The sequence below is a fragment of the Dama dama genome, chromosome 18, assembly GCF_033118175.1.
Source record: "Dama dama isolate Ldn47 chromosome 18, ASM3311817v1, whole genome shotgun sequence".
NCBI lineage: Eukaryota > Metazoa > Chordata > Mammalia > Artiodactyla > Cervidae > Dama > Dama dama.
In genome coordinates this window covers 53,481,072-53,499,940 of record NC_083698.1, presented here as the reverse complement: position 1 = coordinate 53,499,940, position 18,869 = coordinate 53,481,072, and the positions used below count along the sequence as shown (strand labels likewise).

Below are 18,869 nucleotides of genomic sequence, written 5' to 3'. Positions count from 1 at the left end.
TTTGTCCCATATCTTATCTATGGCGCCGCAAGGCTTACACTCAGAGCAGGCAGTCAGGGCACGCACATCAGGGCAGTGTCCATGCAGCTTAGAAGCGAGGCCAGAGGCCTGCAGTGCTTTGTCTCTTAAGCCTAAACAAGACTTATTTATTTAATTTCCCCAACATCCTGGTGATCATTGTGAAGATTAGTGATCAATGCAAAGAAATAGAGGAAAACAATAGAATGGGAAAGACTCGAGATCTCTTCAAGAAAATTAGAGATACCAAGGGAACATTTCATTCAAAGATGGGCAAAATAAAGGACAGAAATGATATGGCCCTAACTAACAGAAGCAGAAGATATTAAGAAGAGGTGGCAAGAACATACAGAAGAACTATACAAAAAAGATCTTTGTGACCCAAATAACCATGATGATGTGATCACTCATCTAGAGCCAGACATCCTGGAATGTGAAATCTCTATGCAGGTCAGGAAGCAACAGTTAGAACTGGACATGGAACAACAGACTGGTTCCAAATTGGGAAAGGAGTACATCAGGGCTATATATTGTCACTCTGCTTATTTAACTTATATGCAGAGTACATCATGTGAAATGCTGGGCTGGAGGAAGCACAAGCTGGAATCAAGATTGCCAGAAGAAATATCAATAACCTCAGAAATGCAGATGACACCACTCTTATGGCAGAAAGTGAGGAGGAACTAAAGAGCCTCTTGATGAAAGTGAAAGAGGAGAGTGAAAAAGTTGGCTTAAAACTCAACATTCAGAAAACTAAGATCATAGCATCCAGCCCCATACTTCATGGTAAATAGATGGGAAAACAATGGAAACAGTGAGAGACTTTATTTTTAGGGGCTCCAGAATCACTGCAGATGGTGACTGCAGCCATGAAATTAAAAGATGCTTACTCCTTGGAAGAAAATCTATGACCAACCTAGACAGCATATTATAAAGCAGAGACATTACTTTGCCAACATAGGTCCGTCTGGTCAAAGCTATGATTTTTCCGGTAGTCATGTGTGGATGTGAGAATTGGACCATAAAGAAAACTGAGCACTGAAGAATTGATGCTTTTGAACTGTGGTGTTGGAAAAGACTCTTGAGTCTCTTGAACTGCAAAGAGATCAAACCGGTCCATCCTAAAGGAAATCAGTCCTGAATATTCATTGGAAGGACTGATGTTGAAGCTGAAACTCTAGTACTTTGGCCACCTGATGTGAAGAACTGACACATTGGAAAAGACCCTGATGCTGGGAAAGATTGAAGGCAGGAGGAGAAGGGGACAACAGAGGATGAGATTGTTGGATGGCATCACCAACGTGATGGACGGTGAGTTTGAGCAAGCTCCAGGAGTTGGTGATGGACAGAAAAGCCTGGCATGCTGCAGTCTGTAGGGTCGCATTGAGTCAGACACGATTGAGCTACTGAACTGAACTGAACATCCTGGTGGCTCAGTGGTAGAGAATGCACCTATCAGTGCAAGAGATACCATTTCGATCCCTGGTCTGGGAAGATCCCACGTGCTGCAGGGCAGCTAAGCCTTTGTGCCACAGCTATTTAGCCGGTGCTCTACAGCCCCAGAGCAGCAACCACTGAGCCCACATGCTGCAGCTACTGAAGTCCACGTACCGTTGAGTCCACACTCCACAACGAGAGAAGCCACCGCGATGAGAAGCCCACGCCTTGCAACCAAAGAGTAGCACCCACTCGCCACAACTAAGAGAAAGCACTCGCAGCGACAAAGACCCAGCATGGCCAAAAATAAATAAATAAGTAAAATTTAAAAAAATTGTTTGAGATATATACTTATTAAAATATATTGCTGTATCAAGTGAAAGCAATTCACTGAAAAAAAGTAAAACTCATCCTCCACTTTCCTTTCCCATAACAATATAAAATTCTCTGTGTAACTCTATTTCTAAAAATTATCAGTTGTGACTTCTTTAAAAAGCACTTTAGAACTTTTAAATTAATAACCAATAATAAATTCCAATTTTTAGGATAACTTACATATACAGTACGCTGTTATATTTGTTTATGTAAATATCTTACCAACTTACTATTGCTGCGGAAAGTTCTCCATTTTATAGCCTATTCAGTTCAGTTCAGTCGCTCAGTCGTGTCTGACTCTTTGCGACCCCATGAACCGTAGCACGCCAGGCCTCTCTGTCCATCACCAACTCCCAGAGTTTACCCAAACTCACGTCCATTGAGTCAGTGGTGCCATCCAACCATCTCATCCTCTTTCATCCCCTTCTCCTCCTGCCCTCAGCTGTCTTTCCCAGCATCAAGGTCTTTTCCAGTGAGTCAGTTCTTCACATCAGGTGGCCAAAGTATTGGAGTTTCAGCTTCAACATCAGTCCTTCCAATGAACACCCAGGACTGATCTCCTTTAGGATGGGCTGGTTGGATCTCCTTGCAGTCCAAGGGACTCTCAAGAGTCTTCTCCAACACTACAGTTCAAAAGCATCAATTTGGTGCTCAGCTTTCTTTATAGTCCAACTCTCACATCCATACATGACCACTGGAAAAGCCATAGCTTTGACTACCCAGACCTTTGTTGGCAAAGTAATGTCTCTGCATTTTAATATGCTGTCTAGGTTGGTCATAGCTTTTCTTCCAAGGAACAATCGTCTTTTAACTTCATGACTGCAGTCACCATCTGCAGTGATTTTGGAGCCCCCCAAAATAAAGTCTTCTACTGTTTCCCCATCTATCTGCCACGAAGTGATGGGACCGGATGCCATGATCTTAATTTTCTGAATGTTGAGCTTTAAGCCAACTTGTTCACTGTCCTCTTTCACTTTCATCAAGAGGTTCTTTAGTTATTCTTCACTTTCTGCCATAAGGGTGGTGTCATCTGCATTTCTGAGGTTATTGATATTTCTCCTGGCAATCTTGATTCCAGCTTGTGCTTCCTCCAGCCCAGCATTTCTCATGATGTACTCTGCCTATAAGTTAAATAAGCAGGGTGACAATATACAGTCTTGACGTACTCCTTTTCCTATTTGGAACCAGTCTGTTGTTCCATGTCCACTTCTAACTGTTGCTTCCTGACCTGCATACAGATTTCTCAGGAGGCAAGTCAGGTGGTCTGGTATGCCCATCTCTTTCAGAATTTTCCAGTTTATTGTGATCCACACAGTCAAAGGCTTTGGCATAGTCAATAAAGCAGAAATAGATATTTTTCTGGAACTCTTGTTTCTTTTTCAATGATCCAGCGGATGTTGGCAATTTGATCTCTGGTTCCTCTGCCTTTTCTAAAACCAACTTGAACATCTGGAAGTTCATGGTTCACGTATTGCTGAAGCCTGGCTTGGAGAATTTTGAGCATTACTTTACTAGCATGTGAGATGAGTGCAACTGTGCAGTAGTTTGAGCATTCTTTGGCATTGCCTTTCTTTGGGATTGGAATGAAAACTGACCTTTTCCAGTCCTGTGGCCACTGCTGAGTTTTCCAAATTTGCTGACATATTGAGTGCAGCACTTTCACAGCATCATCTTTTAGGATTTGAAGTAGCTCAACTGAAATTCCATTACCTCCACTAGGTTTGTTTGTAGTGATGCTTTCTAAGGCCCACTTGACTTCACATTCCAGGATGTCTGGCTCTGGATGAGTGATCACACCATCGTAATTATCTGGGTCGTGAAGATCTTTTTTGTACAGTTCTTCTGTGTATTCTTGCCACCTCTTTATAGCCTATATGAGATGCTATTAAGAATATTAAGAATTTTTTTTTAGGATGTGCCAATCTTTTATGAGTAAGGGATAATCAAGTGTTTTATAAACTCCTCTCCTTTGAGAATTTTATTTTGATTTTAAGAGAGCATTCAGGTTTGTAGTGAGTTTGTTGTTGCACCAGGGGTATAAACTTAGTTATCTGGTATTTTTAAGACTCTACTGTAATAATAATAAGTTGTGCATAAAGGAGCTCATGTTCTATTAGTAGAGATGGTTGGGACATAGTTTTCTTGAAGACTAAACAATATAGATGTCAGTGTAACATTGTAAACTGTGGCATAAGAAGATAGTGTGTCGATATTCTGTAAGAAATTTTTTAAATTGCCCTGCCTTTGCATATATCTACGCCTTGGATTCTGAACTTGGTTTGTTTACTAAATAGAACACTTATTGTCATATACTTTGTGTCTAAATATGCTACACTGGGTACCATCTGGGGAAAAAAGCAAATTTGGTATTCAAATATGGCACCAAATAGCTTTGTAGCTTTAAATAGGTCACCCTAACATCTCTTTATAGGGAGTTAGTAAGTAGTTTCATGAGGTCCCTTTCAGTTCTCAAATTCTAAAAGGTCAGTACTGAGCAGTATTGGTCAGAAAGGAAATCTTATTGGAGGGGTTAGTTGTGGTTAGTAGAAGTAGAATATGTTAATGGAGAGATAGGAAAATAACCAAGAAGGAATAGGTAGAGTATGCATGTCATTGCAATCACAAGAGTCAAATATGGCCAGAATACAAGTTGGAACTGAACAGTTGGAGCAGAGAATCTGACTAAAGCTGAACTACCTGACATGCCACGTCCATTATTCCCTGCCTTATAGAACTCTTTCTTACATTGATAATATTAAAATGAGAGAGGTCTTATGCAAATAAACAGAAAGCAGAGGTGAAACAACTCATGGTTTAAGCAGCTTCACTTGGCAAAAGGTCTGGGAAAGAGTTTAAAAAAAGAGTTTGGGCAGCGAGCAGAAGGCAGATGTTGAAAGAATGAACTTAAATAAAAATGAAAGAAGTTGTACGGGACCAGCCAGATCAAGGGTGACACAAGAACACTAGAGTCCTTGTCTCTCTCACTGTGGTTGTAGGTAGTTCAGATAAACCAGCCAAGAAGCCATAGTACCACCACGTGAGAGAAGCTCAAGGATGCGAATAGAATGGAGCAGTTTTAGCTACTTGCCACTAAAAAGTGGCTTCTGGCTTTACTGCCCTGTCTAGTCCATGCTCCTTCTAATTCACCAAAATGCAAATTAGGCTCTCCTAAGAAGAATTTATACACAGCTTCAGGTGTCTATACTTAGGTTGTACCAATTAGGGTCAACTGATAAAACTTAAATTTGGCCAAAGTAAACTGTAGATGGCTTAGTATCACTGTGGTTTAAACTCAGAAATGTGTTATGTTTGTGCTGAATCAAAACCAGGGAAATATTCAGTAAGATATTTCTTTAGCCAACTTTGGGTTATATCATCACCAGCCTGAGAAATATGAGCCAGAAAGATGATTTTAATAAGTGTTAACTGGTCTCATAGTCCAAAAACAGGAGCAGACCAAGAAAGTATTGCTCAGCCTTACTGCAGGGTATTTAAAGTGATCTTTATTTATCAAGAGCATTATCTGTTGGGTTTTTTTGGTTGCTGCTAACATAGCTGTAAATAAAAGGCTCTGAGATGTGTTTTCTCTTTTTCAGTTGGACTATACATGTTTGTGAAGGTTCGCTTTTCCTTTAATTTGACTTTTACTGTCACTTTCAGTTTTTATGTAAGATTAACTTAAAAAGCAATAATTGAAATTTTCTGATACATAAACTTTACTCCCTTTGTTTCTTTTGCTTTTGTCTATCCACTTGCCACCAACAGAAAGCCCTAAGCTTCATGAAGTAAAAGTGTTCTTTTATATTTGCTGTGTGCCTGAAGTGTTGAGTAAGGTCTCTCCATTCTGTATGTCAGGTTCCAACATACTGAGTCCAATGCTGTGACTTCTAGAATCCCCATTAAGCTTCACAGCCCCTGGAAACCCCCCTATCAGGCCTCACACATTGGTTGTGGTGGTGGTTTAGTCACTCAGTTGTGTCCAACCCTTTTGATCCCATGGACTGTAGCCCACCAGACTTCTCCATTCATGAATTTCCTGGGCAGGATACTGGAGTGGGTTACTATTTCCTTCTCCAGGGGATCTTCCCAACCCCAGGATCAAACCCATGTCTCCTGCATTGCAGTGGATCCTTTATTACTGAGCCACCAGGGACTAACCCTATATATAGAGAGAGCTCAGTATTTGGACAAAGATATAAAGAATCCCAGTCCAGGTTTCTTGAGCTCTTCCTCTGAAGCTCTCTTCTCTCTAGTACCTTGTCCCACAAATTTCTCTTGCTTTTAAAGTATGCTGAATGCCAGTCTTTTTTTTTTTCTTCTCCACCAACTGAGGTAGATATATACCCTTCATTTGGGTTTAACTTCCCTGTGTTGTGATTTGGAAAATACTACCCAACAGAAAACTGGCAATGTATTATTTATTTTTACTCATCCATCACAGTGCTATTAACCATTTTCTGAAAACAGATACAATATATGAAGCAACTTGTTTTATAGTAGTTTACAGGGGAAGGGGAAGTCCAGTATCAATTATTTTCATCATGACTGAAAGCAAAAGTTGATTGAATTGATTTTTATTGTGGCAGTATCTTAATTTTTTTTCTTCAGTGGATTAATATTTCTAAGTGTTTGGTAATAGATTTCCAGACGTACCAATGGAATTTGTTAAGCTTCTAGATACTAGCTCATTTTTAGGCTGTCCTACAAATATTTATAGTCAGTAATAGACTTTATGAAGTTCCTATTTTGAGCTTCATGTTACAAGAGTAGCTGAAAAGTAGTATGCAGATGTAAAATAAGAACAGCATAAAATACTCTCTTTTAATTTCAAAGAGTTTTCATATCCATTCAGAAGATAAAGCAAGCAAAAGAGAGGATGGTAAAGCAAGTTACCAATTAGAGGGGAAGTGAGGGCAGATGAGCTCCTTAGTTACCAGGAGACCAGTAAAGGGGCATGCCCCTCACTGCCCCTTTGATAAGAACAATCACTAGCTGGGGCCTGAGGCTTGTGTGTAGGAATGTCAGTCATGTGTTGTTGTTATTATTCAGTCACTCAGTCGTATTCCACACTTTGCAACCCCATGGACTGCAGTACGCTAGGCTTCCCTGTCCTTCATCATCTCCCAGAGCTTGCTGAAACTCATGTGCATTGAGTCAGTGATACCATCCAACCATCTCATCCTCTGTCACCCACTTCTCCTGCCTTCAGTCTTTCCCAGCATCAGGGTCTTTTCCAGTGAATGGGCTCTTCACATCAGGTGGCCAAAGTGTTGGAGCTTCAGCTTCAGCATCAGTCCTTCCAATGAATATTCAGTGTTGATTTCCTTTAAGATTGACTTATTTGATCTCCTTTTAGTCCAAGAGACTCTTAAGAGTCTTCTCCAACACCACAGTTCAAAAGCATCAATTCTTCGGCACTCAGCCTTCTTTATGGTCAGTCATGTACGTAAGATAGAAGTGAAGCAGGGGCTGATAGGGCAGGAGATGTTCAGAGAGCAGGAGAACAGCCATCTTGAGTGGCCTGACCATACACATGTGCAATTTGAATTCTTTACACTAATTTTTGATCTTATCCTGTAAACAATGCTGTGAGGTAATATTTTCACCTTAAAATTGAGAAAACTTAAGTATTATAGAAGTTAAATAAAATATCAAGTACAAGTGAGTTGTAGTTGTTGTTCAGCCGCTAAGTGGTATCCAGCTCCTTGCAAACCCATGGGGTGCAGCACACCAGGCTTCAAATCTATTTCTTCTCAATGTTTCAGATTCTGAACTCTTTATTTGTTGTACTGTAGTTCAGAACTGACTACATGGCAGAAATGGGAATAGACTAGGATGTTACTGATACATGTTTTAAATTATATGAATTGGAGAGTAACAAGATAATTGTACCTGAAAATAATTTTAAGAGGTTTTTCTACCTGCCAAAGAGAGGATGAATATGGTAGAAAAAAGGATTAAAATCAGGCAGACCCTCTAGGGGACTTACTCATAGTAATCTCGTAATGACTGACTAAAGACTGGATTGAGGGTGATGGCATTGGGATTGGTGGCAAGAAGTAACATGAAAGATCAAGTAAAAAGCATTGATCAGAACTTGATTACAAACTAAACTGAGAATTCCAGAAAGGAGCACATTTTTGCTTTTGGAAGAGAGTGAGATTGGGAGATGACTGATAAAGAGAGGAGAAAGGACAGAGTCGGGAAAGGATGGTAAGACCCTGTTGACTTTGTTTCCTACATAGCTATCCAAATACTATGTTGTCTGGCATTTAACTGTATAGACCTGGAATTTAGGTACAAGAACAGGAATGCAGAAATTTGAAATATCATCAGTGTTCATATACTTCCTTTGTGCCACTCTCCAGTTTCCTCCCAACCAGACCATGACATTTTTCACTAGCTAGCTATGCATTTATTAAAGATAACATAATGTATCTGTTTTTCCTTTACAGAAAGAAATTCTGGAGCAACAGCAACAAGAACGAAATGACAACAGCTTTCATGGCATTTGTATGTTTTGCAATGAGGAATTCATCGGAAACAGGTAGCTGTTGTGTATGTATTTAAATGTTACTGTTTTTCATCTGAAAACTTGTCAAAACACTGACAGTGAGTGTTTTAATCTTATATAGATTAAGTTACATGAATTGGCTCGGTCCCCTTTAATATATCCACAGTAATTTTTTTTTTTAATACACCAAACATCAAAGATGGAATGTTTTGCTCTAAGCAAAGTAGGGGAATAAAATTTTTTAAAAGCCAGAAATAGATTTGTGTTTAATGTTGTAGGGCTTTTTAATATCTGTTGACAGGCCAAGATCATGTGCAACAGATGTGCCCTTCTGTATTAACTTGTAAACTCTAAACCTTCAGCAGCTTTTGGTGTTTTATTTTTAAACATTAAAAATGATAAAGATCTAAGGGGGGAAATAAACGGGGAATTGGTAATTCTGTCACCAGCCCCAACTGGCCTAAAACCAACTGATATACTCTGATTCAATTCTAAAACTAACCACACAGAGTTAGCATCAGACTCCACTGGAAAAGGGATAGGCTACCCACTCCAGTATTCTTGAGCTTTCCTTGTGTCTCAGCTGGTAAGGAATCCGCCTGCAATGCAGGAGACCTGGGTTCGATCCCTGGGTTGGGAAGATCCCCTGGAGAAGGAAAAGGCTACCCACTCCAGTATTCTGGCCAGGAGAATTCCACGGACTATACAGTCCATGGGGTTGCAAAGAGTTGGACACAACTGAGCGACTTTCACTTCACTTCACTTCACTTCACTTCACTTCACTTCACTGTTGGTTTAAGGGCGGTCATCCCCTACAAGACTGCCCCCTCTTTAGACACCATACAAGTTCAGAGATTCCCTTGGACAGCTGCACTTCTGACGAACTGGCTACAAATTCAGGGATTTCCACCAATAATTTGCTTCAGTTCAGTTCAGTTCAGTCGCTCATTCGTGTCCAACTCTTTGCGACCCCATGAATCGCAGCACGCCAGGCCTCCCTATCCATCACCAACTCCCAGAGTTTACTCAGACTCATGTCCATCGAGTCAGTGATGCCATTGAGCCATCTCATCCTCTGTCGTCCCCTTCTCCTCCTGCCCCCAATCCCTCCCAGCATCAGGGTCTTTTCCAATGAGTCAACTCTTCGCATGAGGTGGCCAAAGTACTGAAGTTTCAGCTTCAGTATCAGTCCTTCCAATGAACACTCAGGACTGATCTCCTTTAGGATGGACTGGTTGGCTCTCCCTGCAGTCCAAGGGACTCTCAAGAGTCTTCTCCAACACCACAGTTCAAAAGCATCAACTTTTCGGTGCTCAGCTTTCTTCACAGTCCAACTCTCACATCCATACATGACCACTGGAAAAACCATAGCCTTGACCAGATGGTCCTTTGTTGGCAAAGTAATGTCTCTGCTTTTTAATATGCTGTCTAGGTTGGTCATAACTTTCCTTCCAAGGAGTAAATGTCTTTTAATTTCATGGCTGCAATCACCATCTGCAATGATTTTGGAGCCCAAAAGAATAAAGTCTGCCACTGTTTCCACTGTTTCCCCATCTATTTCCCATGAAGTGATGGGACCAGATGCCATGATCTTAGTTTTCTGAATGTTGAGTTTTAAGCCAACTTTTTCACGCTCCTCTTTCACTTTCATCAAGAGGCTTTTTACTTCCTCTTCACTTTCTGCCTTAAGGGTGGCGTCATCTGCATATCTGAGGTTATTGATATTTCTCCCGGCAATCTTGATTCCAGCTTGTGCTTCTAATTTGCTTAGGTTCATTAATTCACTAGAATGACTCACAAAACTCAGAAAAGCGTTAGCCATAAAAGATACAGATCAGGAACAGTCAGATTAAGAGACACATAGAGCTGGGTCCGGATGGGTCCTTAAGACAGAACTTCTGTGCCTTCTCAAAGAATCAGAATCTATCACCTCCTGTCACGTCAGTGTATTCACCAACCAAGAATCTTCACTGAGTTTTGGTATCCAGAATTTTTACATGCTTCATTATGTGAGCATACTTAATTTAATTATGGAACTTAGTCTCCAGATCCTCTCTTCTTTCTGAAGGTCAGGGTGGCTCTGGGTTCCTAAATTTTGATCACTTAGTTGTTTAGTCTTTCTGGCAATCAACCCCCGTTCTGAAGCAGTCTAGAAGCCTACCACAAGTCACTTTATTGGCATAACAAAATAATCTTACAGAACTTCCGAGGATTTTTGAAGTTCAGTGCCTGGAGCCAAAGACAAAGACCAGACTAAGTTCTTTTTATACAACAGTAATATTTACAAGTGTACATTAACTTAAATACAAGTCATGAAGTTGTAACTTCTGGGGAATGGGAATAGTTTTAGTGACAACCTAGAGTGGACAATCATTCTGCTGCCCACTTGAAGGAAAGCAGTCTTTAGTTTAAAAAAAACGGCTAAGCACAGTAACTGACATTGTTGTCTGAAAAACATGGAAAAGGAGAGGGTAACTATATGTTTGAATTTAGAAAAGGGTTTGGATGAAGCATCAATGTTGAAAACACCAGTTATGAAAATTTGATACTCATATAGATCAGTTAGCATAGAGGAAAACCTATGCCAGGCCAGTCATTATGCTTTTAACACTGTCTATATATCAAAGGAATTTATGGGGATGGAAGTGAGGACCACCTCCCTATCAAAAAGCTTACCAAGCACTGCTACTTCCTTTTAACATGTTATTTCTGATTTAACATTAAGACTATTATTGACTCAGTGAGGAGCCATGTGACTATTATTAAGAATCTCTAGTATTAAAAATCTACAAATATTTTTGTTTTCTATAGCTTAAGTTTTTATGATAAATGTAGATACTGACATGATTTGAAATATATATCCTTATGATTTATATTAAACTCAGGGATACATGGGTATCAGGATATAAGGAGTGAAAGTTTGATGAGAAAGGCAGTCAGCCTGTTGCAGAGACAGAAGTTTGCTTTATCTTGCACCATACAACCAAGTGCACATGCATGTGTGGGTGCTCACTCTTCAACTCTTTGCAACCCCATGGACTGTAGCCTGCCAGGCTCCTCTGTCCATGGAATTTACCAGGCAAGATTACTGGAGTGAGTTGCCATTTCCTACTCCAGGGGATCTTCCCAACCCAGGGATCGAACCTGTGTCTCCTGCGTCTTCTCCGTTGGTAGGCAAATTCTTTATCACTGCACCACTTGCCAGGTAGCTTTAACCAATGATAAAATAAGCAGTGTCTTATTTTTATAAAATGTCCCCTTTCCTTCTGCAGCTCTTATTTATGAAAAGGTCTGTTTATAATGAAAGATTAATAATATAACCTGATTCTAGCTATGCACGATATTAGCAATGTTTGGGGATTATATTTGTGTTCTTCCAGCCTGGGCATAAAAAGAATAGAAAAACATATGGCGTGGGTAATGGTCAAGGATAGAAAAATGAGTACATTCTTGCTATCCTATATTTATGTTTATTGTAGTGTAATTACTGATGATATGGGATTTACTTATACCATTTTGCTGTTTACTTTCTTTACTTATTAAGTTTTTAAGAAGTTCTTTCCTCCATTACTGCCTTCTTTTCTGTTGAGTAGACATTTTCTAGCACACCATTTCAATTCCCTTGTTTCTTTTACCTTATTTTTTGAGTTATTTTCTAGTGGTCCACTCACTATCCACTATAATTCACTGGGGAATACAATTGAGATTTTAACTTAAAACAGTTGAACTCAGATTAATACCAGTGTAATTTCAACAATACACAAAAAATTTGCTCCAAGATGGATTGCTTCTTTGTGCTATTGTTGTCACATAAATTACATCTTTGTACATAATAAGCTCATTAACATGTCTTTAAAATTTTTGTTTCATGCAGTTATTTTTACATCAGATATGGGAAGAAAAGATTTATAAACAAATTCATTTATACTGCCTTTTATATTTGATTATGTGACTACCTTTACTGGTGCTTATTTTTTTAATGTATATTTGAATTACTGTCTAGCATCATTTTATTTTATCCCAAAGAATTTGTTTTAGTTTCTTATTGGCCAAGTCCTTTAACAATGAATTTTCTCAGGTTTTATTATCTGGGAATGTCTTGATTTCATCTTCATTTTTTCTCTTGGTATGAGTCTGTCTAATTTATTCTACATGAAGTTTTTGGGCTTCTTCAATGTTTGAGTTAATCTTTTCCATCAAATTTGGGGAGTTTTTAGCTGTTATTTCTTCAAATATTATTTCTGCCCCTATCCTTTTTGCTTTTGGGGAATCCTATTATACATAGATTGGTAGATGTAATAATCTCTGAGGCTCAATTTAATTTTCGGCATTGTTTCTTCTTCTCTTCTGCAGACTGGCAAATCTCAATTGATCTTCAAGTTCATTGATTCTTTGTTCTGCCAGTTCAAATTTTCTTTTGGGCCCTTCTAGTGAATTTTTCATTTCAGTTACTATACATTTCATCTCCAGAATTTGTCTGTTTTGTTGAATTTTTATCTTTTTATTAGTATTCCCATTTTGGTCAGGGTATCCTTCTCATACCTTTTTTTCATTATTTAGTCATGGTTTTCTTTAGTTCTTTGCACATATTTTTATAATCTAATTTATCTTATGATCTTTGTCTGTTATGTCCAACATTTGGGCTTACTCAGAAATAGTGACAGTTTCTACTGACTACTTTCTTTTCATATGGTAGGCCATAGTTTCTTTTCTTTGCACGTCTTGTAATTTGTTGAAAACTCAACATTTTAAATAATGTGATAACTACAGAAATTAGATTTGTCCCTACCCAACCAGAGTTTTTGTTGTTGCTATTTGTGTATTTAGTGAGTGTCCTGAACTCGTTCTCTGAAGCATGTATTCTTTGTCAGGTATGGCTGCTGAACATATTTACTCAGCTCAGCATTCAATAATGATATGGCAGCAATTTAGTTAAATGCCTTGAGAAAACATACCTGATCTTCCCTTTGCCAAGGAGTTCTGTGTTTGGCTTGAGACCTATCTTCAGTGCTCCATCAGTTTACAACTCTGCCTTAACCTTCACTCCCTGCTTTTGTAGAGTCTCAGAGTCAGCCACAGGTGAAAGATTAGGGTATTCTCAGGGATTTCCTTGGGATGCACATAGCCCTGCACATGTGTGTTTCTAGATACTTAGAAGGGTGCTTGAACTTTGTTGAAAATCCCCTATAATCATCTCATTCCCCAGATTTTCCTTTTAAGTTTTGTGGCCAATCTGTCATTTATCCCAATTGATACTGATTCAGGCAAACTGCATTGTTTAACTATGTAGGGAAACCTTTATTCCTACAATGAAACAAGGGAGAAATATTTGAGAGAGGAAAAATGCATTGGCTTAGCTTCCATCTCTTAACTTATGGACCCTAGATATCAAGCCTTTAGGTCCCAGAGAAATGAGAGCAGTAATCTCCCATAAGTACATTCAGTACAACTCTTAAAAAAGTGAGAGATCCTAATGCCACACAGACTAGGATGAAGTAATCCTCCTAATTCATCCATAGGCCTTGAACCAGCTGTTAATGATTGCTGAATCCTTCCAGGTACAATATAGGGTCTGGATCTAGAGGCACTGAACTCTGCCCCAGTACAGCCTTGAGGTTAGGGGAAGCTCTCCAACCATCTGCCTCACATAGCCTGCCACTCACCCATCCCAATCCCTGAAAGAGGACCCCACCTCTGCTTCTGCCTGGACCCTTCCACAGCCTGGGCCTCATGCCTAGAATCCCTGGAAAAGTCCAGCTCTGTCTGGGCTGTCCCTGGGGGGTCCCCTTACAGGCCCAGAAGGTACTGTGGAGTAGACCAGCACATACTAGTTTTATTCATATTTGTCTGTAATACTTAAGTGATTTTACAAATGGACATATGAACTATGAGATTCATAAATGTATCTATTATATAGTAAAGAAAAAAAAACATTTTCATGAAGGTGGTTGCTATATTTTACTTTCTGAAGAGAAAAAAAACAATGAAAGCAATTTGGGGCCAGCTATGTATCTAAACAAGCTAGGAAAAATAAACTGTGTAATGTCACTGTACATAGTCTATCATTGGTATGTGTACTAATAAGTTCCCAAAAACTGTCACCTTTGTTTTATGAATTAAATTTGTGGTAAACACCCAAAGTATGTATTTTACACATAAGATTTTTTCTGTGTAAAAGTTACACTATATTACATAAATTAAAATTTTCCTTCTATACATGAAATGATCAAAAAGATGGTCATTGTGTATGCAAGTTATCATAACCTTTACATGAAATTAGATATGTGAACTGTGGATTCCAGTTTTGCATCCAGTGATAAGCTAACTAAATGTCTATGATCCTGGGTTATATTTGTTTATATATTTCACTTGAGCTGTTGTCTCTTCCTCATTAATTGGAAGAGTAGGCAAAGCACATTTATTTAATAGTTTAAAGCACAGATACTCAATTCACCAGTAGAGTGTAATCCTGCTCAGTGACAGATTGTGGACTCCCTTTAAAGAACTGATATGTTTATGCATACTATTACATAGACTTCCCTGGTGGCTCAGTGGTAAAAAAAAAAAATACACCTGCCAATGCAGGAGACTCAGGTTCCATCCCTGAGTTGGGAAGATTCCCTGGAGAAGGAAATGGTAACCCATTCTGGTATGTCGCCGTGTTTAACCTTTGCTTGTCTTCTAATTAGTATTGTTATCATTATATAAATGCTACTTCTGACCTGATTTGTTCCTAGATGAGTTATAAGTAATACAGATGGCTCAAATTTCTTCCTAGATCTGTTCTTTTGAACCACATGGCCAGAGAACATGCTTTCAACATTGGATTGCCAGACAACATTGTAAACTGCAGTGAATTTCTGTGTACATTACAGAAAAAGCTTGACAAGTAAGTACAGCTTTATGAAACACAGCCTAAAGCTATCTTAACCTTGGACTCCATTGTGAATTTTTAAAAATTAAAAGTCACAAGTAATTAAAAAAATAGAGATTTTCTCATTTCTCATGTTGGAGGAGTTCACATTTTATATGACAGTCTATTTTGTGTAGATCATATTGCCTTTTAGTCACCTTTAAATATGAATGTCATATGTAGCAAACAATGTATATACCACTATAAGGTGTGTTATATAGGGTATGAAAAATATACTTACCAGCATAAGAAAGACAATGTTACTATGTCCCTTGAGTCTCCCTTTGTTCCCTTCCTCATTAGTATCTCCCTGAGTAACTACTGTTCTTCATTTTGGATTCATAATTTCTATACTTCTGTCTATAATTATTCTACACATTTAGAAAAGTCAGATTCCTAGATATTATTCAACTTTAGGTGAAACATAGCATCCTGCTTGTATTTTTTTAACTTTAGTGTTAATTTACATTTATATATCATAATAGTCCACTTTTCTTGAGGTTATATTCTGACTGTTTAACTTGTAGAAATAGGGAAGAAAATTCTCTACATCACCAAAATGGGGGTTCACTCTTCTTTCTAAGGAAGGGCTCAAGATTTTACTCTCAAACCCTAACTTTATTCACTTAAATATAGTACTAATAATGTGGTGTATCAGCCCACAACATTTGGAGCAGTAACATTGAGCAAGAAATACCTGCTATAAAATTCTAAATTCATATTCTGGTATCAACAGTACATTAAAACAGGTCTCTTCACTCTTTTAATGAATGATCCTTCATTTATAAAATAATACCAGGTGTGTTCTCTAGCAAGACTAGCAGTAATGAATATCCTTAATCAACTTATTGCCCATAAATTATTTACTATAAAAGAATATAGTTACTTCTGTGGCATAAAAAATAATTGAGATGTTGTTTGGTAAAGATGGAAAAGAATTCAAAATAGCAACAAAAACTTATTTTAGTCATTTTGTTGTCAAACCCAAGTTCATGTGCCCAACACACAATGAGACGAAGCAAACCAAAACATCAGTTTAACATAGGAAGGTTTCCACAAGGGCCACACAAGGAAAACAGGTGGCTCGTGCTCAGAAGACCAGAACTCCCTACTGGGCTTCAGGGAAGCAGTTTTTTAATTTAATTTATTTAGTTTTTAATTGAAGGATAATTGCTTTACAGAATTTTGTTGGCTTCTGCCAAACACCAGTCATAGGTATATGCATGTCCCCTCCCTCTTGAACCCTCTCCCACCTCCTTCCCCAGCCCACCCCTCTAGATAGTCACAGAGGCCCTGTTTGAGTTCCCTGAGTCATAGTGCAAATCCCCCCGGCTCTCGATTTCACATGTGGTAACACAAGTTTCCATGTGACTCTCTCCATACATTTCACCCTCTCCTTCCTCCTCCCTGCCACCACCCCGTGTCCATAAATCTGTTCTCTATGTCTGTGTCCAGGGAAGCATTTTTAAAGGCAAGTTGAGGGAGGATAATCACAGGATGTTTGATCAGCTTATGTACAGTTCTCTGATTGATTGATGTTGAGGTGACAGGCCGGTGTCACAAGGGTTAACATTATCAATCCTCAGGTTCCAGTAGATCTGGAGCCCACGTGCCCATGGTCTTCAGGTACTTCAAGAAGGAACTAAAGATGCCATGACTGCCATATGGCTGATTTACTATTCAAATTCATGCAAGTTATCCTGACCCAACTGCTGTTTTTGTCACTATATTTTCCTATCTTGTCAATCATTAATTCTTGAGATAGACTTTTGTGACTCAGGGGAGGCCTGGAAGACTGCAACTTTTCTACAGGCAAGAGGCAGACAGAGGACATGGTGGAAGTGTTGTGTCCTGGGAATGCCCCACAGTGTCCTGCTCGGTTATAATTTTAGTGTTTTCATGAATTCTTTGTGACTAGAAAGTAGAACTCTTATGACTGTTGGGTAGAAGTTCCAGGCAGTATCAACTGTCCAGCTTAGTATGAGAAAAGACATTTTGCTAGTAATCTGTTCAAAACTGGTCATTACTGCCTCATTAGGTAATGAGTCCCAGTTAGGGAAAATACTCTAGCAGAAGGTACATGTGAATGATAAGATAGTAAAAGTAGCACTTACTGTGTGCCATGAATATGCTAGGCATTTTATTCATATATATATAAATAAAGCATGGTTTAAATGTGTTCATATATTGTTCATATTTTGTGTAAATTAGTCTCATGGTTATGAATTTATTTGTATACATTGTCATAAGTATACTCTAAAATGTGTTATCTTCAGGTTAGAGATCAGAAAATGAGTGGTAACAGAGATAGCAAGTAACTTGACCAAGTCCCACAACTGGAGTTGTGGAGTTAAACCCTGCAAATCAGGTCACAGGATATGCCAAACCAGACTAATCATTACACTCAGTGGAAGCAATCAGTGCTGGTTAACATTATAATTATATTAAGAACATACCTTTATTTTCATTTTTAGAATAGATATTTCAATTCAATTAGTAAAGCACCAAAATCATTTTTGGGTAATTGATACCTTTATCATAGTTTTGACTAAATAGCCAAGTTGGCAAGTATAGCCAACTACAAAATAAACCACAATACACATCTTTTAAAGCCAAATGAATAAAGGGAGAGGGATTCCAAAAAAGATATTACATCCCATTTGAAAACTCTATGAGACCTAAAAAATGAGTAAATTTTAAGGCCCAATAATAATAATAATAATAAAGGTCTGCTGCAACAGCTATTCAAGGGACTTATTTAATCTCAGTGTTTGTGTCTTTCTTGTAGCTTGCAGTGCTTGTATTGTGAGAAGACCTTCAGGGACAAAAATACACTTAAAGATCATATGAGGAAAAAACAGCATCGTCGGATCAATCCTAAGAACAGAGAATATGACCGATTTTATGTCATCAATTATTTGGTAAGGCATTCTTTTCTCTTCATAATTTAAAATTTGATTGCCTGTCTACAAACATCAAAATGTGGTTGAGAGATACTTTGAAGCAATGGTTAGTTTTAAAATGGTTAGTTTACAAAAGGTAACGTGATTTGATTTGTCTCTTAGTTTGCCAGGTGTTTATATAGTAAAAAGGTTGTGTCTCTAAAACTCGTAGGGATCTTGCTCAAATAAATAAATGTAAAACATATGGATAGCCACACATTGCCACCCATTTATTGTCTGTTACTTGTTGTGAAGATCCCCTGGAGAAGGAAATGGCAATCCACTCCAGTATCCTTGCCTGGAAAATCCCATGGACAGAGGAGCCTGGAGAGCTATAGTCCACAGGGTCGCAAGAGTCAGACACGACTGAGGGACTAAACCACCACCACCACTTTGAGTACAGGGACTTCTATACTCTATATACTATTATATTCCGTATACTATATGTATGTATGTATGTATGTTAGTTGCTTAGTCGTGTCCAACTCTGCAGCCCCATAGACTGTAGCCCACCAGGCCCCTCTGTCCATGGGGATTCTCCAGGCAAGAACACTGGAGTGGGTTGCCATTTCGTTCTCCAAAAGGAACTATAGAAAGAAAGTGAAGTCGCTCAGTCGTGTCTGACTCTGCGACCCCATGGACTGTAGCCTACTAGGCTCCTCCATCCGTG

At 38.7% G+C, this 18,869-nt stretch overlaps 1 protein-coding gene across 2 annotated transcripts in view; it reads left to right on the top strand.

Moving 5' to 3' along the window:
• The window catches only part of ZNF277 (zinc finger protein 277), a 137,922-nt gene that overhangs the window by 103,677 nt on the left and 15,376 nt on the right, over positions 1–18,869 (top strand). For both annotated transcript variants that reach the window (XM_061165343.1, XM_061165342.1), the window contains exons 5-7: positions 8,286–8,377; positions 15,123–15,233; positions 18,046–18,178. In XM_061165343.1, coding sequence (XP_061021326.1) covers positions 8,286–8,377; positions 15,123–15,233; positions 18,046–18,178 — 336 coding nt within the window. The remainder of the gene's footprint in view (positions 1–8,285; positions 8,378–15,122; positions 15,234–18,045; positions 18,179–18,869) is intronic.